Source organism: Coregonus clupeaformis, chromosome 19 (genome assembly GCF_020615455.1).
Source record: "Coregonus clupeaformis isolate EN_2021a chromosome 19, ASM2061545v1, whole genome shotgun sequence".
Lineage (NCBI taxonomy): Eukaryota > Metazoa > Chordata > Actinopteri > Salmoniformes > Salmonidae > Coregonus > Coregonus clupeaformis.
Genome location: NC_059210.1, coordinates 27437311 through 27463317, shown reverse-complemented (window position 1 = coordinate 27463317; position 26007 = coordinate 27437311). Strand labels below are relative to the sequence as shown.

The 26007-nt window shown below is 43.6% G+C and overlaps 2 protein-coding genes across 4 annotated transcripts in view; one reads left to right on the top strand and one right to left on the bottom strand.

Annotated features, from left to right (window-relative positions):
• The window catches only part of tubgcp6 (tubulin, gamma complex associated protein 6), a 35288-nt gene extending 26700 nt beyond the window's left edge, over window positions 1-8588 (top strand). Inside the window, exons 18-24 of the mRNA XM_041837156.2 lie at window positions 296-464; window positions 582-723; window positions 2285-2479; window positions 2675-2807; window positions 3326-3539; window positions 3707-3900; window positions 8012-8588. Of these exons, the coding sequence (XP_041693090.1) occupies window positions 296-464; window positions 582-723; window positions 2285-2479; window positions 2675-2807; window positions 3326-3539; window positions 3707-3900; window positions 8012-8103 (1139 nt within the window). The 3' untranslated portion in view covers window positions 8104-8588. The remainder of the gene's footprint in view (window positions 1-295; window positions 465-581; window positions 724-2284; window positions 2480-2674; window positions 2808-3325; window positions 3540-3706; window positions 3901-8011) is intronic.
• Window positions 8589-9891: 1303 nt separating this feature from the next.
• LOC121531742 (DCC-interacting protein 13-beta) lies at window positions 9892-25789 on the bottom strand. Of its 3 annotated transcripts, none has more exons than XM_041837157.1 (20): window positions 25663-25789; window positions 22104-22202; window positions 21853-21912; window positions 21501-21572; window positions 20439-20526; window positions 20262-20303; window positions 20108-20166; window positions 19281-19427; window positions 17177-17412; window positions 16360-16548; window positions 16199-16241; window positions 15918-15974; window positions 12640-12734; window positions 12325-12480; window positions 12165-12217; window positions 11893-12067; window positions 11744-11780; window positions 11276-11431; window positions 11112-11159; window positions 9892-10998 (listed from the first exon to the last, which is right to left on the bottom strand). In XM_041837157.1, exons 1-20 carry the CDS (start codon window positions 25714-25716, stop codon window positions 10867-10869), a joined length of 1998 nt encoding a protein of 665 aa, XP_041693091.1. In that variant the 5' UTR covers window positions 25717-25789; the 3' UTR covers window positions 9892-10866. The 3 variants fall into 3 exon arrangements, with proteins under 3 accessions (XP_041693091.1, XP_041693092.1, XP_041693093.1); XM_041837159.1 differs by having other exon boundaries at window positions 10907-10998; window positions 11272-11431; XM_041837158.1 differs by lacking the exon at window positions 20262-20303 and having other exon boundaries at window positions 20108-20208.
• Window positions 25790-26007: the final 218 nt, after the last annotated feature.

The following is a 26007-nucleotide window of genomic DNA, read 5'->3' as shown; positions in this document are numbered from 1 at the left end:
TAAGGGCTCTTCACACACACATTCATGACAGCCCCAAGTCATTGCATCATACGGTATCAGGAATAGACTGCTCTGGTCTAAAATAGCACAGTGGTACTCGATCAATTGCACAACACTAATGTAAAGCAACTTTTAAACTAAGATGACCAAATGTTGAATGTATAATATACCTACCATCTAACTGAAAACACATCAATGACTGAAACGTACAATCAGGCAATGGTACATTAATATAAACAAAATGTTTTAAGTAGAATCTCACTGTGTGTTTCTGTGTGCTGTGTCCCCTCCACAGCATTGGCCCCAGAGTGTCACCCCCTGCATCAGGTGACGCGGGGCCCCTGGGGCCTCCCGGTGGACCCGTCACTCCGCAGGGCCACAGACACCACGGTGGTGCAGCTTAGTGGGATGGTCTCCCTGCCCGTCCTCATGAAGCACTCTGTCACCACCCCACTCATCACACAGTGAGTGTGTGTGTTCCTTTTTAGGAAAGAAGGAGTCCACATCTCTATTTGTGGGCCTATCACTGACTGTTTGCTACTCCTGTTAACCCCACTTCTCTCTTTCTCTCTGTCTCTCAGTGTATCCCTGGTGAACAAGGCGGTGGTGGACTACTACTTCGTAGAGCTTGGAGTGGAGAGGCACTTTGAGGCCCTCAGGCACTTCCTGCTCATGGAGGACGGGGAGTTTGCCCAGTCTCTCAGTGACCTGATCTTTGAAAAGGTGAAATGGAGCTATGGGAGTAGTCTTACCTACAGTGCCTTCAGAAAGTATTCATACCCCTTGACTTACTCCACATTTTATAGTGTTACAGCCTGAATTCAAAATGGATTAAATATTTATTTTTTCTCACCCATCTACACACACTACCCCATAACGACAAAGTGAAAACATATGTTTTTAGAAATGTTTGTAAATGTATTTAAAATTAAATACAGAAATATCTCATTTACGTAAGTGTTCACACCCCTGAGTCAATACTTTGTAGAAGCACCTTTGGCAGCGATTACAGCTGTGAGTCTTTCTGGGTAAGGCTCTAAAAGCTTTGCACACCTGTATTGTACAATATTTGCCCATTATTCTTTTCAAAACTGTAACTCGGCCACTCAGGAACATTCATTGTCTTCTTTGTAAGCATCTCCAGTGTAGATTTGGCCTTGTGTTTTAGGTTATTGTAAGCCGACTGAACCAGGTTTTCGTCTAGGATTTTGTCTGTGCTTAGCTCCATTCCGTTTCTTTTTTTTAATCCTGAAAAACTCCCCATGATTACAAGCATACCCATAACATGATGTAGCCACCACTATGCTTGAAAATATGAAGAGTGGTACTCAGTGATGTGTTGTGTTGGATTTGCCAGAAACGTAATGCTTTGTATTCAGGACATAAAGTTCATTTCTTAGCCAATTTTTTTTACAGTTTTACTTTAGTGCCAGTTTTCTCCTATCATAGCCATTAAACTCTGTAACTGTTTTAAAGTCACAATTGGCCTCGAGGTGAAATCCCTGAGCAGTCTCCTTCCTCTCCTGCAACTGAGTTAGGAAGGACACCTGTATCCTTCTAGTGACTGGGTGTATTGATACACCATCCAAAGTGTAATTACTAACTTCACCATGCTCAAATGGATATTCAATGTCTGCTTTTTTTATTTTTACCCATCTATCAATAGGTGCCCATCTTTGCGAGGCATTGGAAACCCTCCCTGGTCTTTGTGGTTGAATCTGTGTTTGAAATTCACTGCTCGTCTGAGGGACCTTACAGATAATTGTATGTGTGGGGTACAAAGATGAGGTAGTCATTCAAAAATCATGTTAAACACTATTATTGCACACAGAGTGAGTCAATGCAACTTATTATGTGACTTAAGCACATTTTTACTCCTGAACTTATTTAGGCTTGCCATAACGAAGGGGCTAATTATTGAATTGACATTTCACCTTTTCATTTTTAATTCATTAAAAACATAATTCCACTTTGACAGTATGGGATATTGTGTGTAGGCCAGTGACCAAAAAATCTCAATGTAATACATTTTTTATTCAAGCTGTAACACAACAAAATGTGAAAAAGTCAAGGGGTGTGAATACTTTCTGAAGGCACTGTTTGATGGGCGTTTCATGTACCTGTGTTTTTTCTGTATGTGCATATGTCTGTGTATCTGTGTTTTGCCTGGGTGTGTATTTGCTGTGTGTTTTGTCTTTCAGTCTGTTTTATCTGTCTGGGTGGGTCTATGTCTCTGTTTTGTCCGTATGTCTCCATATGTAATCCCAGTGTTCTCCTCCGTCAGATGGGCAGTGGTCAGACTCCTGGAGAGCTGTTGACTCCTCTGGTCCTGAACTCCATCCTGAGCAAGGCTCTTCAGTACAGTGTTCATGGAGACAGTTCCTTGGCCCCTAACTTCACCTTCGCCCTGCGCTTCCTCCCTGAGACCTTCCACCCTCACGCCCCCGATGCACTCAACTGCCTGGAGCTACGCTACAAGGTCAGAGGAGAGAGTGTGTGGGTGCAGTAGGTTGCTGACGTCACTGAAATTGTGATTTAGTACTGTTCTTGGTATGGAAAATGATATCGGATAACAATTTGATCCTCTTGAATTCAGTTGGAGAGCGGCTTTTTGAAGACTGCTTTTCTACCGTCCCTCATACTCTCTTTTTCTCTCCCTCCCTCTGTCTCTCAGGTGGACTGGCCGTTGAACATCATAATCACAGACAGCTGTATGAACAAGTACAACCGTCTCTTCTCCTTCCTGCTGCAGCTCAAACACATGGTGTGGAGCCTCAGAGACGTCTGGTTTCACCTCAAGAGGACTGGTAAGGGCTCCATCTCTGGAATAGAATTAAGAAAAAAAGCCCTGCAGAAAGGGAATAAGGAAAGGAAGGGAATAAGAAAAGAAAGGGAATAAGGAAAGAAAGGGAATAAGGAAAGAAAGGGAATAAGGAAAGAAAGGGAATACAGGAATTTAAGGGAATAAGGAAAGAAAGGGAAAAAGGAAAGAAAGGGAATAAAGGAAAGGAAGGGAATAAGGAAAGGAAGGGAATAAGGAAAGAAAGAGAATAAGGAAAGAAAGGGAATAAGGAAAGAAAAGGAAAAGGAAAGAAAGGGAATAAAGGAAAGAAAGGGAATAAAGGGAATAAGGAAATAAAGGAAAGAAAGGCATACCGCTGCTCTCAAGTGTTTTAATACACTCTGCACTACATCAGTTATTTTAAAGCGCTAAGGAGCAGCATATTTAATGTGCAGGCTTTTCTTTATTTAAAGCTCCAGTCATAATTATGCCACGACCCAAAAGTAACCCATAAAATAATGTGTACCTGTTCGTGTCCCCCAGCGCTGGTGAAAGGGGCGGGCCGCTCGGTGCAGTTCCGCCAGCTGCAGTTGTACAGACACGAGATGCAACACTTTGTAAAGGTGATCCAGGGCTACATCGCTAACCAGATCCTGCAGGTGTCATGGTTAGAGTTCACCACCAAGCTGGCCGGTGCCTCAGACCTGGACGCCATACACCGCATACACGCCGACTACCTCAACAGAGCTATCTTCAGGTTAGAGACATACCCACATACACGCCGACTACCTCAACACATTATACATGAATCCTACTCTAGACTTTAAACTCAGCCTGCTCTTAACATGTTATCTTTAACTCAATATGAAGCCTACATCTGTCCTTCATAGAATACTGTATCCATTTCCTCTCCTCCCCTCCCAGGGGTCTGCTGACAGAGAAGGCAGCTCCAGTCATGAACATCATCCACAGTATCTTCAGTCTGATCCTGAAGTTCCGGGCCCAGCTGATCGCACAACCCTGGGACAGCCAGCAGGGGGAGACAGTGCACCCCAGTTTCATCGCCATGCAGCAGTCATACAACACCTTCAAATACTACTCCCACTTTCTCTTCAAAGGTAAGGACCGGGTCAACGCCTCACTGACCTCTGGTGATCTTTCTAATGAGAGTTGAGGGTAGTTTCTATCTGGAGAAAGTGATATGTTCAATTCCAAATCAACATCTGGCAGTCCTTATTCCTGAAAACCTCTTGTTGCAGTGGTTAGTTGGTAACTGGGTAGAGTCAAATCAAATCTTATTGGTCACATACACATATTTAGCAGATGTTATTGCAGGTGTAGTGAAATTCTTGTGTTCCTAGCTCCAACAGTGCAGTAATATCTTAACAATACACACAAATCTAAAAGTAAAATAATGGAATTAAGAAATATATAAATATTAGGACGAGCAATGTCGGAGTAGCATTGACTAAAATACAGTAGAATACAGTATATACATATGAAATGAGTAAAACAGTATGTAAACATTACTAAGGTGACCAGTGATTCCATGTCTATGTAAATAGGGCAGCAGCCTCTAAGGTGCAGGGTTGAGTAACCGGGTGGTAGCCAGCGACTAAGTTCAGGGCAGGGTACTGGGTGGAGGCTGGCTAGTGATGGCTATTTAACAGTCTGATGGCCTTGAGATAGAAGCTGTTTTTCAGTCTCTGTCCCAGCTTTGAGGCACCCGTACTGACCGTGCCTTCTGGATGATAGCGGGGTGAACAGGCCGTGGCTCGGGTGGCTGAGGTCCTTGATGATCTTCTTGGCCTTCCTTTGACACCGGGTGCTGTAGATGTCCTGAAGGGCAGGCAGTGTGCTCCCGGTGATGCGTTTGGCTGACCACACCACCCTCTGGAGAGCCCTGTGGTTGCGGGTGTTGCAGTTGCTGTACCAGGCGGTGATACAGCCCGACAGGATGCTCTCAATGGTGCATCTGTAAAAGTTTGTGAGGGTCTTATGGGCCGAGCCAAATTTATTCAGCCTCCTGACGTTGAAGAGGCGGTGTTGCACTGCCTTCACCACACTGTCTGTGTGGGTGGACTATTTTAGATTGTCAGTGATGTGTACACCGAGAAACTTGAAGCTTTTCACCTTCTCCACTGCGGTCCGGTCGATGTGGATGGGGGCATGCTCCCCCTGCTGCCTCCTGAAGTCCACGATCAGCTCCTTCGTTTTGTTGAGGAAGAGGTTATTTTCCTGGCACCAGTCCGCCAGGGCCCTCACCTCCCCTCTGTAGGCTGTCTCGTCATTGTTGGTGTTCTGGCCTACTAGTGTTGTGTCGTCTTAAAACTTAATGACTGAGTTGGAGGCATGCATGGCCATGCTGTCATGGGTGAACAGGGAGTACAGGAGGGGGCTGAGCACGCACCCTTGTGGGGCCACTGTGTTGAGGATCAGCATAGTGGTGTTGTTTCCTACCTTCACCACCTGGGGGCAGCCCGTCAGGAAGTCCAGGACCCAGTTGCACAGGGCGGGGTTCAGACTCATATTCAATCTCTCCCTATCCCAGTCTGCTGTCCCCACTTGCTTCAAGATGTCCACCATTGTTCCTTTACCCAAGAAAGCAAAGGTAACTGAACTAAATTACTATCGCCCCGTAGCACTCACTTCTGTCATCATGAAGTGCTTTGAGAGGCTAGTGAAGGATCATATCATATCACCTCTACCTTACCTGACACCCTAGACCCACTTCAATTTGCATACCACCCCAATAGATCCACAGACGAGGCCATCGCATTGCCCTATCCCATCTGAACAAGAGGAATACCTACAGTGAGGGAGAAAAGTATTTGATCCCCTGCTGATTTTGTACGTTTGCCCACTGACAAAGAAATTATCAGTCTATAATTTTAATGGTAGGTTTATTTGAACAGTGAGAGATAGAATAACAACAACAAAATCCAGAAAAACGCATGTCAAAAATGTTATAAATTGATTTGTATTTTAATGAGGGAAATAAGTATTTGACCCCCTCTCAATCAGAAAGATTTCTGGCTCCCAGGTGTCTTTTATACAGGTAACAAGCTGAGATTAGGAGCACTCCCTTTAAGAGTGTGCTCCTAAAGGGAGTGCTCCTAATCTCAGCGTGTTACCTGTATAAAAGACACCTGTCCACAGAAGCAATCAATCAATCAATCAGATTCCAAACTCTCCACCATGGCCAAGACCAAAGAGCTCTCCAAGGATGTCAGGGACAAGATTGTAGACCTACACAAGGCTGGAATGGGCTACAAGACCATCGCCAAGCAGCTTGTTGAGAAGGTGACAACAGTTGGTGCGATTATTCGCAAATGGAAGAAACACAAAAGACTGTCAATCTCCCTCGGCCTGGGGCTCCATGCAAGATCTCACCTCGTAGAGTTGCAATGATCATGAGAACGGTGAGGAATCAGCCCAGAACTACACGGGAGGATCTTGTCAATGATCTCAAGGCAGCTGGGACCATAGTCACCAAGAAAACAATTGGTAACACACTAAGCCGTGAAGGACTGAAATCCTGCAGCGCCCGCAAGGTCCCCCTGCTCAAGAAAGCACATATACAGGCCCGTCTGAAGTTTGCCAATGAACATCTGAATGATTCAGAGGAGAACTAGGTGAAAGTGTTGTGGTAGATGAGACCAAAATTGAGCTCTTTGGCATCAACTCAACTCGCGGTGTTTGGAGGAGGAGGAATGCTGCCTATGACCCCAAGAACACCATCCCCACTGTCAAACATGGAGGTGGAAACATTATGCTTTGGGGGTGTTTTTCTGCTAAGGGGACAGGACAACTTCACCGCATCAAAGGGACAATGGACCGGGCCATGTACCGTCAAATCTTGGGTGAGAACCTCCTTCCCTGAGCCAGGTCATTGAAAATGGGTCGTGGATGGATATTCCAGCATGACAATGACCCAAAACACACGGCCAAGGCAACAAAGGAGTGGCTCAAGAAGAAGCACATTAAGGTCCTGGAGTGGCCTAGCCAGTCTCCAGACCTTAATCCCATAGAAAATCTGTGGAGGGAGCTGAAGGTTCGAGTTGCCAAACGTCAGGTTCGAAACCTTAATGACTTGGAGAAGATCTGCAAAGAGGAGTAGGACAAAATCCCTCCTGAGATGTGTGCAAACCTGGTGGCCAACTACAAGAAACGTCTGACCTCTGTGATTGCCATCAAGGGTTTTGCCACCAAGTACTAAGTCATGTTTTGCAGAGGGGTCAAATACTTATTTCCCTCATTAAAATGCAAATAAATTTATAACATTTTTGACATGCGTTTTTCTGGAATTTTTTGTTGTTATTCTGTCTCTCACTGTTCAAATAAACCTACCATTAAAATTAAAGACTGATCATGTCTTTGTCAGTGGGCAAACCTACAAAATCAGCAGGGGATCAAATACTTTTCTCCCTCACTGTAGGTATTCCTCTTGTTCAGATGAGATAGGGCAATGCGATGGCGATTGCATCGTCTGTGGATCTATTGGGGTGGTATGCAAATTGAAGTGGGTCTAGGGTGTCAGGTAAGGTGGAGGTGATATGATCCTTCACTAGCCTCTCAAAGCACTTCATGATGACAGAAGTGAATGCTACGGGGCGATAGTAATTTAGTTCTACCTTTGCTTTCTTGGGTAAAGGAACAATGGTGGACATCTTGAAGCAAGCAGACTGGGATAGGGAGAGATTGAATATGTCCGTAAACACTCCAGCCAGCTGGTCTGCGCATGCTCTGAGGATGCGGCTAGGGATGCAGTCTGGGTCGGCAGCCTTGCGAGGGTGAACAAACTTAAATGTCTTACTCACATCTGCCACAGAGAACGAGAGCCCACAGTCCTCCTGAAACCGGGTGAAGAAGGTGTTTAGCTTGTCTGGGAGCAAGACATCGGTGTCTGCGACGTGGCTGGTTTTCCCTTTGTAATCCATGATTGTCTGGAGTCCCTGCCACATACGTCTCGTGTCTGAGCCGTTGAATTGCGACTCCACTTTGTCTCTGTACTGACGTTTTGCCTGTTTGATTGCCTTACGGAGGGCATAACTACACTGTTTGTATTCAACCATATTCCAAATCACCCTGCCATGGTTAAATGCGGTGGTTCGCAACTTCATGTTTTAGTCCCATTTGTCTTACATCCCCTCTCTGAAAAGTGTCATGTCAATTAGTCCTTTAACCAATCAGGCAAATGGCTCAAATCTCTCTTTGGTGTCTCCTCAGTGGTGACCAAGCTGGTGAACCGAGGATATCAGCCTCACCTGGAGGACTTCCTGCTACGCATCAACTTCAACAACTACTACAAAGACTCCTGAACGTACGTGTGTAGAACACTGTGTGCCTGTGTGTTGTAGATAATCAGACTAGGCCTTGTAGGCGTCTTATTGCCCTAATGTTTATGTGTATAGAAACAAATGATACGTTGAATATTATGTACATGTGTACAAATTTCTCCCCCCACACCCATTGCAATATGTGGTACTGTATATTTGTGGCATGAATAATATACCGTATTAAAGAAACAACATGAGTTGTATTTACATTTTAAATGTACCTCGACAACCTGTTTGACAGCTTCAATGTGCCTGACCATACAGTATTATGCCTCCTGACAACCTTATAACCCCCCCTAACATGCTGATGCCAAATGTAACAACGCTACCCAAAGCTCAGGTGCCTCTCCTCTGCCCATGCCCACCCCATTCCTAAGCCCTGTATGTCAATTAAAGAAATGCTTCATTTTGTGATGTAAATGTTTTTTTTTTAACTTAAAGGGAGTAATAAAATGTAACTTATATTTATTAAAGATTCATGTTAATTTTTTTTTGAAAACTATAGGTCAAACAATGAATGTAAAGTTATGTGAAGGGGATACACTGTCATATGCAACCAAAGGTAATTTACAAAAGAGAAATTCCAGCAAAAGAGAGCATTGCACTTGCATTTTTATTTATTTTTAACATTTTCCAGATAGCTTGTATATATTTTCCCTGACAGTGCATTTTACTTAGGAAGCAGAAGGAGCACAGGGGAGTTTGAGCAATATGAAGGGCAGACACTTAAGGAAGATTACAGAAGATGGATCCTCTCTAGGGTTGAATTCTAACTTCCATTTAAGTCAAATATTCACTTCGTCTCCCATCGACATCAATGCATGACTAAGTTAAAATGACTTAAGTGGAAGTAAGGATTCGCCCCTCAACGGTCTCCTTCGTGTTTTAATGAGTAAACAATGCAGGAATGCAAAACCGTCTCTGTCTAGACAGTCATTTAAACAGAATGTCACGAGAGCCCTTGAGGGAAAAGGAGGAAACTGAGTTAGGCCTGATAATGACAGACTAAGAATAACACTCAGACAAAACCCTGTACAAGCTGTTTTAAAGTTGTCAACTCAGCATGCAAGCAAACACCTTGGTCAACACTGAATAACCATGCGGTCCACGCAAAGTCAAGCTTTGACCAATTGTCATTATTATTCCACAATACAAAAACATCTCCCATTCAGAAACAGCGCATACATGACGTTTAGTATGTCAGGTTATCAGGGCTAAAATGGAGAATATACACAAAGGAATACAAGACCTTAAGGCTCTATTCAATCAGATCTGCTTTAGTCGACACGGCTCCTGGCATTATACCTACAGCGGACATTGCCATTGGCTGCACGGAGTCGCATTAAGATAAATCCCATGCAACCTTGTTTACAAGTTGGAACACTGGAATGTGAGACGTAATCTACACCTCGATTAGGATAATAGAAATCCTCATTATTTCGTTTGTTTTTTCAATTTGGGCCTAATTATTTCTATATAGCCTACACTTTCTTGTTCTGAACTTCTAACCGAGTGGGGTGGGTGTGGCTTCGTGACTATGGGCGGATTCGATTATGTTGCGCCACGGAGCACCGGTTTATGGCCCGTGATGTAAACACGCAAAAGCAGCGAGGGAGGAGCGTCCTCCTCAAATCGAACAGTAATCTGCACCGCTCTGTCATGTCAAAGCAGCATGGTACATCATCCAGAAACATACATCTCTTTTCCATAAAATTTTTGAATTTTCAAACTAGTTTTCATTGTGAAGGCAGATAAAGTTTTTATCAAAAGCAATCACTTTTGCATGTGAAAACACAGAATCCTACTCTTACTCCACGTGCTTAACTACGTCACTTTTGTTTTGAGCAGACTGCCGTGGGCTTTGAATTGGGCACCTGGCTCATGCCCTGGAGGCAGCCCGGCTCCAAATCGAAGATTAGACTTTCAGCTGGTGCAAAACACACCTACAGGCACCCGGGCGAGATTAATCGAACACCCTCAATGATTGCAAGAGCAGCTACTCACCGATTTGACGGATCCAACGCAGTTCCACCGCTTTCGCCGGTTAACGCTTGATCTGATTGAATCTAGGCCTTAGTCTTGTTTAGCATTCCTCTATTGGTGAATGGTAGGCATTCTGCTTACTTGCGGTTGGTTAATGGAACAATTCAGGAGATATTCTGTATCTGGTTTTGGTTCAGTACCAAAGGCAGACAGTCCTTTAACCTTACTTCATAATGCTGTCGGATAATATCTGAAGTTAGTGCATTCTGCTACAGACATCAAGCCTTTGATTAAATAGAAACCTTGGAAATGCAGTATTGTCTCATAGGAATAAAATATGTACAGTATAATGTCATATGAAGTGCTGCTGACAAGACCTACATGTAAGTCGTCATGGCCATCCATCTCTACACAATACTATACTGCAGCATAGACAATAGAACCACTAAACTCAAAGCTATGAATTGTAAACCTATTAATGTTGGAGAAAGGGACCATCCACCCTGGGGATATTAATTCCACCAGGGAAAATAAAGGGGTAAAATAGTCAACCTAAACATTGTCCCTATGTATAAGTACCTGTACATCACTTCAGTGGTCTTGTGAGAGATACACCATATAGACCCAGCGGGTTTTCCTGGTCAACATGTACCAGACTAGAGCCAGGGGAAGGGCTCATGAGAACATCTCAACCCCACGTGAGGAGGCGTTTGTGGGGGAACCTCTGACTCTCTCCCCTGGTCCTGGTACTGTGAGGCATGGCTAGGCCTCAGACTCCTCCTCATCCGGTGCTCCTCCGTTAGCCGTGTCACTCGTCTCGCTGTCCAGCAGGAGGAACTTGCCATCGTTGGTCAGAGGCATGTTTTTCATCAGCTGGGCTAGAGCCTCCGGGTCCTATATACACACACACACAGAGACAGAGATTCAGATGCATAGAAATACCAAACAGTATTGAATGTATTATAGGGTTAGATTGAGAATTCAACAATTGAGATTTTAAAACGTACCTTCTTTGCTTCAATAATATCCTTCCCCAAGCTTATCGTGTAACATATCTGTGAATAAAGATATGACACAAATTACATTGTGAAACCGACTAACCCATGGCAAGTAAACGACTAGTAAACTGACATAATGAATGCAGCACATTAATGTGTTTTATCATACCTACCTTCTCTCCCTCTGTGTTGCTCTCAAAGACAAACGCACTAAAGGAGGGCTCTCCCTCCTCGGACCCCTCGCTCCAGTCTCGCCCCTCAACGACGAAGCCCATCAACCTGCCGTTCTCCTGGTGGGCCGCAAACTGGGTCACCTCCTGTAGCTGGAACTGAGGGGGAGGAAGGAATTCATTAACACTGAATACCTACTGCTATCACCAGGAATGAAGCACTAAGTAACAGACAATACACAGTCATTACATAGATTACTACAGTATACTATCAGAGTCAGTGGAGGCTGCTGTGGAGAATGGCTCATTATAATGGCTGAAACGGAGAGAATGGAATGGCATCAAACCATGTGTTTGATACCATTCCACTGATTCCACTCATGCCATTACCACGAGCCTGTCCTCCCCAATTAAGGTGCCACCAACCTCCTGTGATCAGAGTCAACTAAGTAAGATTTTCATGGAACTTACACTGATTCTTGTGACTTGTGTCCGGGGGTCAATCAACCTGTCGTGAAGAAAACACAATTTGTCAACATTGCAAGCAGAGCCGAAGCATAGTGGCAAGGTTAAACTCCCTAGGCACTTTCATGGGCCTCCTGTCTGGCCTGTAATTGTACCTGAGACAGCTGCTGGTGACCATGAGATGGGACTCTGTGGTTCTGAAGATGTTGTGGATGGCTCGGGCCGCCAGCACCTGTCTCATAGCCTCATAGATCACTTCCTGGGTTTGTCCCGAACACACTGCCATGGAGCCCAGGAACCGCACCGCAAACACCTGCTGCAGCAGGGAGTCTGCAGACACGCACACACATCAGGAGACAGAGGATCAGGGGATATGTAGTGCACAAGAGTAGAGCACAAATGAAAACTGGATTGGAGACACTCCTACCGTCGCTTTCAGGGGAGCAGTCATCATCTGTTTCTCCAAAAGGGTTTGTACGCCTGTCAGGGTGGAAACGCACACAATTCAACCTAGTAGCGCTATTATTGTACAAATCAGCGAACAGGAAATGGTTCTGACACAGCAGTTCCTGTGGCGTCGGTTTTACCTCCCTCCGACCCTGTTCTGGTCCTGGAACTCCGAGGCAGGCAGCATGATGTCAAACTGGATGGGTGTCCCTGGAACTATAAGGTCCTCTGGCTCTGGAGCACTGGAGCTCTTCTGGGACGCACTGCTAGAGGACTGCACCCCACCTGGCTTAGCCCTGCAGAGAGAGGGAGGGAGAGGACGAGAGAGACGGAGTGAGTGAAAAAGAGATACAAAAAGTATGATGAGTGTACTATCAGAATTCCTGAAATAACACATGCAGATACTCTTTATTTTCCAGGAAAAGCAAGGTGTTTCCTCTGCATGAGAGGCTAACCTGTCTGGGTTGGGCGAGCCCTCTCCTCTCTTCTCAAAGCTGGTGATGGGAGTGACCGCCTGGATGGCTGTCTGGTTCAGTCTGATGGCCACCGCCTAAAGAGGGGAACAGGGTGCAGCTTCTCTCATTACACTGTAATAATGATAACAGTCCTAACGTTATGCTCTGTGAGTAACACATGGTGCCACAAGAGGGCGTAGTTTGGCTAATTCTATTGAGAACATTATAGGTTGAGGCAGGCATGGCAGATGTCTGTGATCAAATACACTGAATAAACAAAACATTAAGAACACCTGCTCTTTCCATGACATAGACTGACCAGGTGAAAGCTATGATCCCTTATTGATGGCACTTGTTAAATCCACTTAAATCAGTGTAGATGAAGGGGAGGAGACAGGTTAAAGAAGGATTTTAAGCCTTGAGACAATTGAGACATGGATTGTGTATGTGTGCCATTCAGAGGGTGAATGGGCGTGACAAAATATTTAAGTGCCTTTGAACGGGGTATGGTAGTAGGTGACAGGGGCACAGGTTTGCGTCAAGAACTGCAACGCTGCTGGGTTTTTCACGCTCAACAGTTTCCTGTGTGTATCAAGAATGGTCCACCACCCTAAGGTCATCCAGTCAAATTGACACCACTGTGGAAGCATTGGCGTCAACATGGGCCAGCATCCCTGTGGAACGCTTTCAACACCTTGTAGAGTCCATGCCACTCAATATTAGGAAGGTGATCCTAATGTTTGGTATATATATATGTATATGTATATATATATATATATATATATATATATATATATATATATACACTACCAGTCAAAAGTTTGGACACACCTACTCATTCAAGGGTTTTTCTATATTTTTACTATTTTTTATATTGTAGAATAATAGTGAAGACATCAAAACTATGAAATAACACATATGGAATCATGTAGTAACCAAAAAAGTGTTAAACAAATCAAACTATATTTTATATTTGAGATTATTCAAATAGCCACCCTGTCACGACTTCCTCCGAAGCTGCCTCCTCTCCTTGTTCATGCAGGCTTCGGCGTTCGTCGTCACTGGCCTTCTAGCCACTGTCGCTCCTCATCTCATCATTCCATTTGTTTTGTCTAGTTTATTACACACACCTGGTTCATATCCCCTCATCAGTACCTGTATAAGTGTTCCCTCTGCCCCCTTGTCTTTGTGTGTGATTGTTTATTGTGGAGGTTAGTTTAGCTCGGTGGAGCTCCTTGTATTTTGTTTAGCCGGGATATTTCACCCGTGTGCCTTGTTGTTTCCCAGTGCGCCTGATTTCCGCACTGGAGTGTTTGACGCATTGCTGCGTACCGCTGTGTTTTCGGAATAAACCCTTTATTCTGTGATTTACCCTCCTGCGCCTGACTCCTTCAAAATCACTCACCACACACCCTTTGCCTTGATGACAGCTTTGCACACTCTTGGCTTTCTCTCAACCAGCTTCATGAGGTAGTCACCTGGAATGCATTTCAATTAACAGTTGTGCCTTGGTAAAAGTTAATTTGTGGAATTTCCTTCTTAATGCGTTTGAACCAATCAGTTGTGTTGTGACAAGGTGGTGGGGTATACACCACTGTGAAGCATGGAGGAGGAGGTGTGATGGTGTGGGGGTGCTTTGCTGGTGACACTATCAGTGATTTATTTAGAATTCAAGGCACACTTAACCAGCATGGCTACCACAGCATTCTGCAGCAGTACGCCATCCCATCTGGTTTGGGCTTAGTGGGACAATCATTGTCTTTTCAACAGGACAATGACCCAACACACCTCCAGGCTGTGTAAGGGCTATTTGACCAAGAAGGAGAGTGATGGAGTGCTGCATCAGATGACCTGGCCTCCACAATCACCCGACCTTAACACAATTGAGATGGTTTGGGATGAGTTGGACCGCAGAGTGAAGGAAAAGCAGCCAACAAGTGCTCAGCATATGTGGGAACTCCTTCAAGACTGTTGGAAAAGCATTCCAAGTGAAGCTGGTTGAGAGAATGCCAAGAGTGTGCAAAGATGTCATCAAGGCAAAGGGAAGCTACTTTGAAGAATATAAAATATAAAATGTATTTTGATTTGTTTAACACTTTTTTGGTTACTACATGAGTCCATGTGTGTTATTTTAATGTAGAAAATAGAAAAATAAAGAAAAAACCTTGAATGAGTAAGTGTGTCCAAACTTTTGACTGGTACTGTATATAAATAAGACATACATAATACATAACAGGCTATGTACACCATATAGGCCTATCAAAAGTATCCATTGGATGCAGTACTTGACCCTACACTGACCCACCAGTTGTTTGCATCATGCTTCCTGGTCTGATTTGTGCCAGATTTAGAATGCTTCTAATTACGTTTGGAATAAACAAATTACTGAGGGGCATTAGGGAGCCATGAGGGCAGAGAGGAAGCAACAGAACAGACGATGCAAAGCACACATCCAAATACGCAGAACCCACTGGTGCAAGCACACATATGCACACACAAGCATGCATGCATACACATACACAGTATAGATAGATTGTCTCAGTCTGTGTTGCTATGTACCGGGGGAATGGGTGGAAGTTCAACTGGGTGGAAGTAGCAGCCTCTGATAATGTGGACTCCTCAGGGTCACTAGATAAGACTAGGTCTGTGTCATAAAACACTAGATCACAGTTCAGACATATCTCATGGGAGCGATCATCTCTAAAACAATCAGGAAATGTGCTTAAAACAGACCGGACCGGACTCTGGAGCTGGAAACATCCTGTTCTCTATCAGTCGATCACTGTGCCCACAGAAATCACAGTGCCCTGCTGCTACTCAGATATAATGGGCTTGGTGTAAAAACAAAGGGTGTGTCTTCGCCTTATTACAACATACAGATGTAAGATCATAATTTGAGCCAGTTTGCTACAGCAGGAAAATAATCCTGTAGCAACAGGAAATGTGAATTATTATGTGGATTATAATTCATGGACATTTTTGTAGGGGTTGGCACATTTTTTTTGTAAGGGAAAATCAAGTCTAACATTTTAAAGTGGAATTAACAAACTTCAAAAGCCTTTTTAAACCTCAAATACACTACAAGTTTAAAATGTCCTGCATTGCAGGAAAGCGCTCCTGCAACAGGGTGATCAAATGAAGATCCTACATCTGTAGTATTGATTATTCATCACAACTGCTTTTAAGTGCTAGGAAAAATTACTGATTTACCACTACTTTATTTTAGTTGATAGGTATCGTTATAACCAACTAGAGGTGGTATATAATATATACTTTACCTCAGGGTTGTCAGTCAGGTAGATCTGTCGGGAAATGTTGTTCAAAGTGCAAATCCACTGGGGAGAAGAAACAGAGGTTAATATTAGACTAGTATTGGCCGTATTAGACGGCCATATCTCAACAAACATCAGAGAGTTCAAATAGCTCCCCTAATGCAGCTTGTGACAAGCAGGCCAGAAAAACTTGCATGAATGAATATGTAGCAATGGCTTTTAACACATGGATGGAAGAAGCCTATAAAACAAACGGGTACAAAAGGTTTGACTGATATGATACATACCTCCTCATATTCCTTTTTGCTCTCTGCTTGTAGAATCATTGACCTGCAACATCACAAGAACAAACTTAAAGCACATCATTGTTTGTAGGCCAATAAAACTTATTCTCACAACTCTGTGTTGGACGATGGTCTTGGGGAGGTTTAGTGAAGGTTTAGCGTACGTTTTACCGGAGGGGGAGGTGATCTGAAAACAGTAGCGTCTGTCCTCGCACTCTACGGCCATGACGGAGCTGTTATCTAGGTCCAGCACCATGCCCCCTGCCACAGCCCCTCGCGGCTGGCACATTAGGTTCCCTCCCTGGGTAAAGAAGTAAAGGCGGTCCCAGGCTGTGGTCACCAGGCCCGTCTTACTGTGGGGGAAAGCAGGACAGGACCGTATTCATTAGTCATTAACGAAAACAAGCGTTTTCTGGCGATGTATAGGAGGAAAAGACTGCATCTGACATTTGAGTCATTTAACAGATGCTCTTATCCAGAGCAATTAGGGGTAAGTGCCTTGCTCAAGGGCACATTGACAGATTTTTCACCTAGTCGGCTCAGGATTTGAACCAGCAACCTTTACGGCTACTGATCCAATGCTCTTAACCTCTAGGCTACCTGCCTGCCTCCCTGCCTGCCTTTACTAAAGCACAATGTTGGTTCTGCAATTCTACCTCAATTCTACTTTCTTATATTTAACTATAATTGTAGCTGACAGCCAGGGTTGACAAACAAATTGTTTTCTCTGAAGAACAACGAGTGTAACTTTGAGACACATTTTTATTGGAGTTTAATGGATTAAAACAGGTGCAACTAAAGTTTCCTTTGATAGGGAATAAAAACGAGACCTGTAGACACCAGAATGTCATGCTTGATACCAACTCAACACTATGAAAGACCTGAAACCATCAAACAAGGAGAAGACAGACATCATATAACGGTAGACCAAATTTAAGCAAACACCCTTGAATCAATTAATGAAATCAAAGTTATCCTTACTTCCTGATATTGAGGTAGCCTGCCTTCTGTATAAGCGTGCGGTTGACAGGGACGGGGTCGCGGTCGGGCATGTACACCGTATCCTCCATGGAGAGCAGCTCTTTCTGGATCAGACGCATGGCCTCAGCCTCCGAGTCCAACTGAGCCTGGATACTTTGTGTCATGCTGGACACTGACACCAGGAAGCTGTCCATTTTCTTCGAGACTAGATCCATGCCTTTCTTATAGAAGTGGATCTGAGAGGGACACAAAGAGAGAAGACATCTGTGCATTCATTGCTTCTCCAGTTCTGACTTGCTGTGGGACCACAGCAATGTGTGGTATCCTGGTTTATTTACATACAGTGGGGAAAAAAAGTATTTAGTCAGCCACCAATTGTGCAAGTTCTCCCACTTAAAAAGATGAGAGAGGCCTGTAATTTTCATCATAGGTACACGTCAACTATGACAGACAAATTGAGGAAAAAAAATCCAGAAAATCCCATTGTAGGATTTTTAATGAATTTATTTGCAAATTATGGTGGAAAATAAGTATTTGGTCACCTACAACAAGCAAGATTTCTGGCTCTCACAGACCTGTAACTTCTTCTTTAAGAGGCTCCTCTGTCCTCCACTCGTTACCTGTATTAATGGCACCTGTTTGAACTTGTTATCAGTATAAAAGACACCTGTCCACAACCTCAAACAGTCACACTCCAAACTCCACAATGGCCAAGACCAAAGAGCTGTCAAAGGACACCAAAAACAAAATTGTAGACCTGCACCTGGCTGGGAAGACTGAATCTGCAATAGGTAAGCAGCTTGGTTTGAAGAAATCAACTGTGGGAGCAATTATTAGGAAATGGAAGACATACAAGACCACTGATAATCTCCCTCGATCTGGGGCTCCACGCAAGATCTCACCCCGTGGGGTCAAAATGATCACAAGAACGGTGAGCAAAAATCCCAGAGCCACACGGGGGACCTAGTGAATGACCTGCAGAGAGCTGGGACCAAAGTAACAAAGCCTACCATCAGTAACACACTACGCCGCCAGGGACTCAAATCCTGCAGTGCAAGACGTGTCCCCCTGCTTAAGCCAGTACATGTCCAGGCCCGTCTGAAGTGCATTTGGATGATCCAGAAGAGGATTGGGAGAATGTCATATGGTCAGATGAAACCAAAATATAACTTTTTGGTAAAAACTCAACTCGTCATGTTTGGAGGACAAAGAATGCTGAGTTGCATCCAAAGAACACCATACCTACTGTGAAGCATGGGGTTGGAAACATCATGCTTTGGGGCTGTTTTTCTGCAAAGGGACCAGGACGACTGATCCGTGTAAAGGAAAGAATGAATGGGGCCATGTATCGTGAGATTTTGAGTGAAACCCTCCTTCCATCAGCAAGGGCATTGAAGATGAAACATGGCTGGGTCTTTCAGCATGACAATGATCCCAAACACACCGCCCGGGCAACGAAGGAGTGGCTTCGTAAGAAGCATTTCAAGGTCCTGGAGTGGCCTAGCCAGTCTCCAGATCTCAACCCCATAGAAAATCTTTGGAGGGAGTTGAAAGTCTGTGTTGCCCAGCGACAGCCCCAAAACATCACTGCTCTAGAGGAGATCTGCATGGAGGAATGGGCCAAAATACCAGCAACAGTGTGTGAAAACCTTGTGAAGACTTACAGAAAACGTTTGACCTGTGTCATTGCCAACAAAGGGTATATAACAAAGTATTGAGAAACTTTTGTTATTGACCAAATACTTATTTTCCACCATCATATGCCAATAAATTCATTAAAAATCCTACAATGTGATTTTCTGGATTTTTTTTTCTCATTTTGTCTGTCATAGTTGACGTGTACCTATGATGAAAATTACAGGCCTCTCTCATCTTTTTAAGTGGGAGAACTTGCACAATTGGTGGCTGACTAAATACTTTTTTTCCCCACTGTAGCTGACTTGCGGTAGGAGTAAAGAGTGTGTTGATATTGGTTTAACGACTGGTTTACTATAATATAATAATAATATAATATGCCACTTAGCAGACGCTTTTATCCAAAGCGACTTACAGTCATACCTGTAGTAGGGGTTTGGGTGTGTGATATAGGCTATGGTGATTGTACCTGGGCCTGAGTGTATCCTAGCATGGGCTCCAGCATGGCTACTCTCTTGCGGTACTGCAGGGTGTTGAGGGCACAGTAATACTGCATGGAGGCCTGGTGCTGCTTCCTCCTGGAGTAGGCCACCTCCCCCACCAACTCTGCCTTCACCTGCACCACAACACAGTAGTTTGTGAGACACACACACAATTATATGCGCTCACACGCACGCATACACACACACTAACGCAAGTAATGAATAACCCAAATACCCAGTTAATCAGTGGGAGAGCTAAATAGAGCAACATGACCTCTAAACTTAAGTATGTCATGACCTCTCAACTATTATGAGACAGTTATACAGTAGCACATGATGTCATCTAATAGTACCAGCTTTACTTTACTGACTTTATTGTCCCCATGGGGACATTTTGTTGCAGTATCATGTACACGTTTAAAGTGGCATTTAAATACAGTAGAAAACAAATTGACAATGAAACATTCATAACAGTTACATACCAATAAAAGAGAAGCCTGCTGGCCTTACTGGGTCGATAGGAACATTAGCCCAAGCTGTTTAGGGGGGATATCACACCTGGCACAAATTATTATCTAGTTCTGTTTTTCCTACCGAGGGGTGCCCTATACCTGCACCCAGAGGGGAGTAGTTCAAAGAGGGGAGTAGTTCAAAGTCCAGGTACAGGGGGTGGCTTGGGTCTAAAATGATTTTGTGAGCCTTGCTGAGGGCCCTGACCTTAAAGAGCTCATCCAAGCCTACAGCCTACAGACACTTCTAGTGCATTGTTGTACTGTTAGAGGTTTGGCTAGTACACATCAGTCCCCATCACTACCTTCTCATTCTCCTTCTTCTTGGGCAGTCTGCTGTACTTGACCATGGCAGCCTCGTGCTCTGTGAGGGGGAAGGAGTGGACATGAGTCTGATGATCAGCTGCTGTGTTATAACAAAACAAAACAAAATGGTATCAAATGTTACAACATACATACCATCACAGGCGATGCCAAATACTTCTCTTAATGTGCTTATCTCTGAGAAATCAAATACAGATTCAATGTGTCAAAAACCGTGACAAAGCAAAATGTCAGAATCAAACACATGCAAATTGTATTCAAAATGTGTGAAAGCAACGGGCTGATAAGCAGGTGTTTGTAAATTGTGTCTACCTGTAAGGTCCTTCTCTCTGAACTGGATCATGGGAAAAATCATTCTGTCAGCCATCTGAGTGGCCAGCTCTGAGTGTAGTGTGTTCAGCTGGGGAGGACAGAGAACAGAGACAGACACACTCAGCCTTACAACAAAACTAAATTACCCAGAGGCATCCTTGGCTCTCCCGTAATCCCTGAAAACAGCAGGGGTTGATTGATTGTGGTTCAAAAGTGAGTTCAAAAGCAATTAAAATAACTGATTATCACATTCTGATTCGGATTCGGATCTATCCCCATTCTGCAATTTGAGAGCCATCCAAAACGCATTTTCTTCGTCTGCAGATTAATTTAATCCTGTAATTTGTTATCAATATTAAGCATAATACCCTATGCAGTTATCCTCGACTTGGACTGGTTGGTGCATTTAGTTACTAACAGATTAATTAATGTGAGTGATATTTAAAGAAGCCAAATTCAGATAAGTGCTAAATCATCTATCAAGTAAACACTGTGGAAAACCTAAGACCTCTTCAGTTTATTGTGGACTATGGAACAAAGGTCAGAGCAGGATTAGGTATAACCTGCAGGGAGATGGATGCATGCTCTAGGCCAGAGTTGTTGGGCTAGAAGGGCAAACAATGACCTCATTTGTTTGTGGCTACTCTAATGCCACTCCACCACAGGCTAGCGAGGCCCACAGACCCCTGCTGCTCAGTCCATCTGTCCAAACACTCCCACCACTAGACTACACCTCCAGGCCAGCCAGAGTGATTCTCTACCTGGCTACACCTCCACCTGTCTACCTCTCTCATCCTAGCAGCCTGCGCCCCATAGCCTCTACAGAGAACTTATGAAAGCTCCAATGATTAAATGTGTTCATTGTAATGATAAGGGGAAACCTATTATTCAACTCCCAATGTATACAAATGTGACAGGGGATTTTTGGTATATCACATTTTTGTTCTCTTTTTACCTCCATAGATTCCAAGACTGTTGCACCCCCATATACATGCAATACATCCCCTATTTACACACAAACACAGTAACACAAACACACGCGCACTGATGCATGAGCCTCACCTCCCCCACAGTTTTAGCAAATTGCTGCAGTGTGCTGATCACCTCCTCATCACCTTTACCAAGGGCAAAATTCTGGAGGAAAAAATAGATGACTTAAACATTCCAAAAAGCACTTCCTCTAGCACATTCCAAAGAGTAATACACTTGAGGCTATTACGTTAAAAATACACAATTTTCATCAAAGTGCTGGCATGTTGCCTTCTCCTGTAAAAGGGCCAAAATGCTTATAAATCCAATGGTAGAATGCTGAGTTTTGTGCTTTCTGAAATAATGTTAGGCAGCAGGTGCATCACAAAACACTGCAGTTAAGTGCATGAGTGTTGCCCAATATTCTCAGTAAGAAAATACTTACTTGCTTCTCATATTCCAGTAGCTGTCTGGACAGCTGTTCTGTAGCCAATCCCATCTCACTCTGACGAACACAGGAAGTGATGTTATTAGCTGTTTATCCCCTGGATGACCCCTCTTACAGGAAACTAACTCTCCGAAACGGCACACATCATGCAAACTAAGTTATTGTATGCTCTCATAAAAAAATCAATGACTCTTCTAATTGGATCGGACACAGGCTTTTGTTTGTGTGCGTGACTGTGTGTGTGTTACCTGGGCTCCATACACCCTCTGCATAGACTGAAGCAGCTGGTTGGTGTAGTCTGTGAGTGTTCCCGCATCTTCCTCAAACACACTGAGCAAAGAGCGAGTCTGTGAAGCAGACAGAGAGGGACATACTGAAATATATGATCAGTGACAGCCAGGGAGACTGAGACGGACAATAGGATCAACAGGCAGGCAGACAGACAAACAGACAGACAGATGCTGACTTAGTCCTAATTATGGGGCTTTTATGACCTTTAGCCTGCTTGTTCACCTGTAATTAATCTGTTGTTCACCTGTAATTGTCTCGAGAAAGGTGTGGTGTGGTAAGGGACAGATCGAAATGTAAAGGGGGAGGGTGGTCCAAAATACGGGAGGATTGTCAAACTTTTTGCTTTGGGGAGGGTTGTGTGGTTTTTTGGGGGCACAGGGGAATGTAGTGCGTTTTTTGGGGGCACAGGGGAATGTAGTGCGTTTTTTGGGGGCACAGGGGAATGTAGTGCGTTTTTTGGGGGCACAGGGGAATGTAGTGCGTTTTTTGGGGGCACAGGGGAATGTAGTGCGTTTTTTCCCTGGTTTACATTCGCTCTTCTGCTTGTATTTTCCCTATAAGGCTATCTTCTGTATACCACCCCTACCTTGTCACAACACAACTGATTGGCTCAAACACATTAAGAAGGAAAGAAATTCCACAAATTAACTTTTAACAAGGCACACCTGTTAATTGAAATGCATTCCAGGTGACTGCCTCATGAAGCTGGTTGAGAGAATGCCAAGAGTGTGCAAAGCTGTCATCAAGGCAAAGGGTGGCTATTACGAATAATCTCAAATATAAAATATATTTAGATTTGTTTAACACTTTTTTGGTTACTACATGATTCCATATGTGTTATTTCATTGTTTTGATGTCTTCACTATTATTCTACAATGTAGAAAATAGTAAAAATAAAGAAAAACCCTGGAATTAGTAGGTGTCGAAACTTTTGGCTGGTATATATATATATATACACACAAAGTGCCTTCGGAAAGTATTCAGACCCCTTGACCTTTTCCACATTTTGTTACATTACAGCCTTGTTCTAAAATTGATTAAATAGTTTTTTTCCCTCATCAATCTACACACAATACCCTATAATGACAAAGCAAAAACAGGTTTTTATACATTTTTGTTAATTTATTCAACATAAAAAACGGAAATATCACATTTGCATAAGTATTCAGACCCTTTACTCAGTACTTTGTTGAAGCACCTTTGGCAGTGATTACAGCATTGAGTATTCTTGGGTATGACGCTACAAGGTGAAAGGTGAACCTTCACCCCAGTCTGAAGTCCTGAGCACTCTGGAGCAGGTTTTCATCAAGGATCTCTCTGTACTTTGCTCCGTTCATCTTTGCCTCGATCCTGACTAGTCTCCCAGTCCCTGCCGCTGAAAAACATCCCTACAGCATGATGCTGCCACCACCATGCTTCACAGTAGGGACAGGTTTCCTCCAGATGTGACGCTTGGCATTCAGGCCAAAGAGTTCAATCTTGGTTTCTTCAGACCAGAGAATCTTGTTTCTCATGGTCTGAGAGTCTTTAGGTGCCTTTTGGCAAACTCCAAGCGGGCTGTCATGTGCCTTTTACTGAGGAGTGGCTTTCACCTGGCCACTCTACCATAAAGGCCTGATTGGTGGAGTGCTGCAGCGATGGTTGTCCTTCTGGAAGGTTCTCCCATCTCCACAGAGGAACTCTGGAGCACTGTCAGAGTAACCATCGGGTTCTTGGTCACCTCCCTGACCAAGGCCCTTAGTCCCCAATTGCTCAGTTTAGCCAGGCGGCCAGCTCTAGGAAGAGTCTTTGTTCCAAACTTCTTCCATTTAAGAATGATGGAGGCCACTGTGTTCTTGGTGACCTTGAAGTGCCCGAAGTCAGTAAGCTTTGTTTATTAGTTGTGTAGTGCATTGGCACAGAAACCTCTTGATGGAAAATGTGTTGCCTATATTTTATATAATTATAAATATGGCATCAAAATGTTGAAAATCTGATTTCCCCCCAGCTGATCATTGTCTGCAGCCGGCTCTGATCGTAGTGTATTGAAACAGGCAGGGAGAGTGAGCTTGTCTGTGGTGGTCGGCGAACCCTCAACCTTCTGGCCCATAGCCCTGCGTGGCATCGGCTGTGCCACAAAAGCATGATGAAGTGGCAAAGTCGATATCCACGTTTATAAACACAGGGTCGCTACAGTTATTGTTATTTGTGGTCGTAATTATTTGAAGGGGGTGTTCAATTTATTGTACAGTACAAGGGGAGGGTCATGTGAAAATATGTTTTACTTTGGGGAGGGGGGGTGCTTTTTTTTATGACACCTTGAGTTGGACCAGCCCCTCCACCCAGTACATTTCGATCTGTCCCTAAGCTGGTATTGGTGCAGCAAAGAGGCACACAGCCTTATCTTGTGTATAGGTTCATATTTACACACCATTTGTAGGCATAGCCTATATTCATATCAGATGCATTACTGTGGCGATTGAAAATGTAATTCAGATTTGCTTCTTGAAATGTGACTCACTCAAATGGATTCCTTGATTTGAAGAGGAAGAACTATGCTGAACTATGCAGAGCAAGACATCAACCCCAGGAATATGTTGAATTTAATCAAACTCAGAGGAGCCAGCCATAAGCTACATATATATTGAAGATGACAAAATAATGTGAATTCATGTATGCTAGATTTTTCTGACACAGCCTATTGTAGCATAAGTGCCAGTGAAGTAGCCTCGCCTAAAGAAATGTAGCCTACATTTGGTTGTGTCTGCAAGTGGACGATATCAAGAAGACTCTTAGCCTAACTGATATTAAGTAGTATTACAGTTAGCGTTATTAAGACTTAATAACAGTAAACTAAACCGATTAACTGGATTACATTTCCACACCACCAAAGCTATTGAGGACAATTAGGTTTACTCAGTGCCTTAAAAAAAGTTATTCCACATGTGCAGTCCATAAAGTCCCATAGCTGGGTCGGTTAGGCTATTGACCAATTCCAATGGATTCTAATACTCAAAACCCCCTCCCACAGCCCGTAAAATAGGCCCAAATCGGGGTCTTTTCAAAACCAACAGCTATGAACACTTATTTTGTCAAACAAATCATCCATGTCAATCGCACCCCATTATCGTCCAAAGAAGACTGAGACTGTCACAATAAACAACGAATCGATGTTTTGACGCATAATTTATCAACAGCCGAACTACTTATGGGGCGATGCGCGACTCATCACGACACTGCTCAAGACTAGACAGGGAAATCCCTTCTCGAATCTCGAGCAATATGCAAATATGAGGCGGCATTTGTTCCTGATAACAATTACGACTTGTGACACATTGTATCAACTTTGTATCGGATACATAGCCAATGAGTGGAATAGGCTACATTCCTATAACAATGAGGCAATTCAAAGCTGTCATTCATCGTCGAGCAGAGTAAATAGCCTACAACAGTGGAGCTGGACTGGCCAATGTGGCATCTCCTACAAGACCTTTCCTCTCAATAACAGCACATAACATGAAAATAGTATAGACCTACCTGAGGACTGTCCTGCAAAGCCTCCTCTAAAAGCAATTTATGGACGGCCGGCATCTTGTTCACAGCAAAGAGAACAGGCTTGAATTATTTAGCGAGTGGACTCTCTTTCCCAGAGAGCTTTGTGGGGATGTGGGTGACACGTATAATTAGCATTTTGTAGGCGGTACCTTAGCAACCAGTAAGCGGTCTTTTAGCTAAGTTCCATATTTATAAATGTACATTTATGAATCTAAAACCTCTGTTTATTATTTTTGACAGTGAAATTGAAAAATATATAAATACAATTTCTCATAACAAAAAAGCAATCAAAACTCTGAATGTTTGTACTTTTTACACTGAATGTAA

Bases quoted from the DNA above. Each gene is read 5' to 3' on its own strand.
- LOC121531742 (XM_041837157.1), bottom strand. From the start codon at position 25,716: ATGCCGGCCGTCCATAAATTGCTTTTAGAGGAGGCTTTGCAGGACAGT. The intron at 20,527-21,500 runs GTGAGGCTCATG...TGTCCTCCCCAG, and splicing joins TTGCTAAAACTGTGGGGGAG to CTGAACACACTACACTCAGA. The intron at 15,975-16,198 runs GTATGTATCATA...TCTTCTCCCCAG, and splicing joins GCAAAAAGGAATATGAGGAG to TGGATTTGCACTTTGAACAA.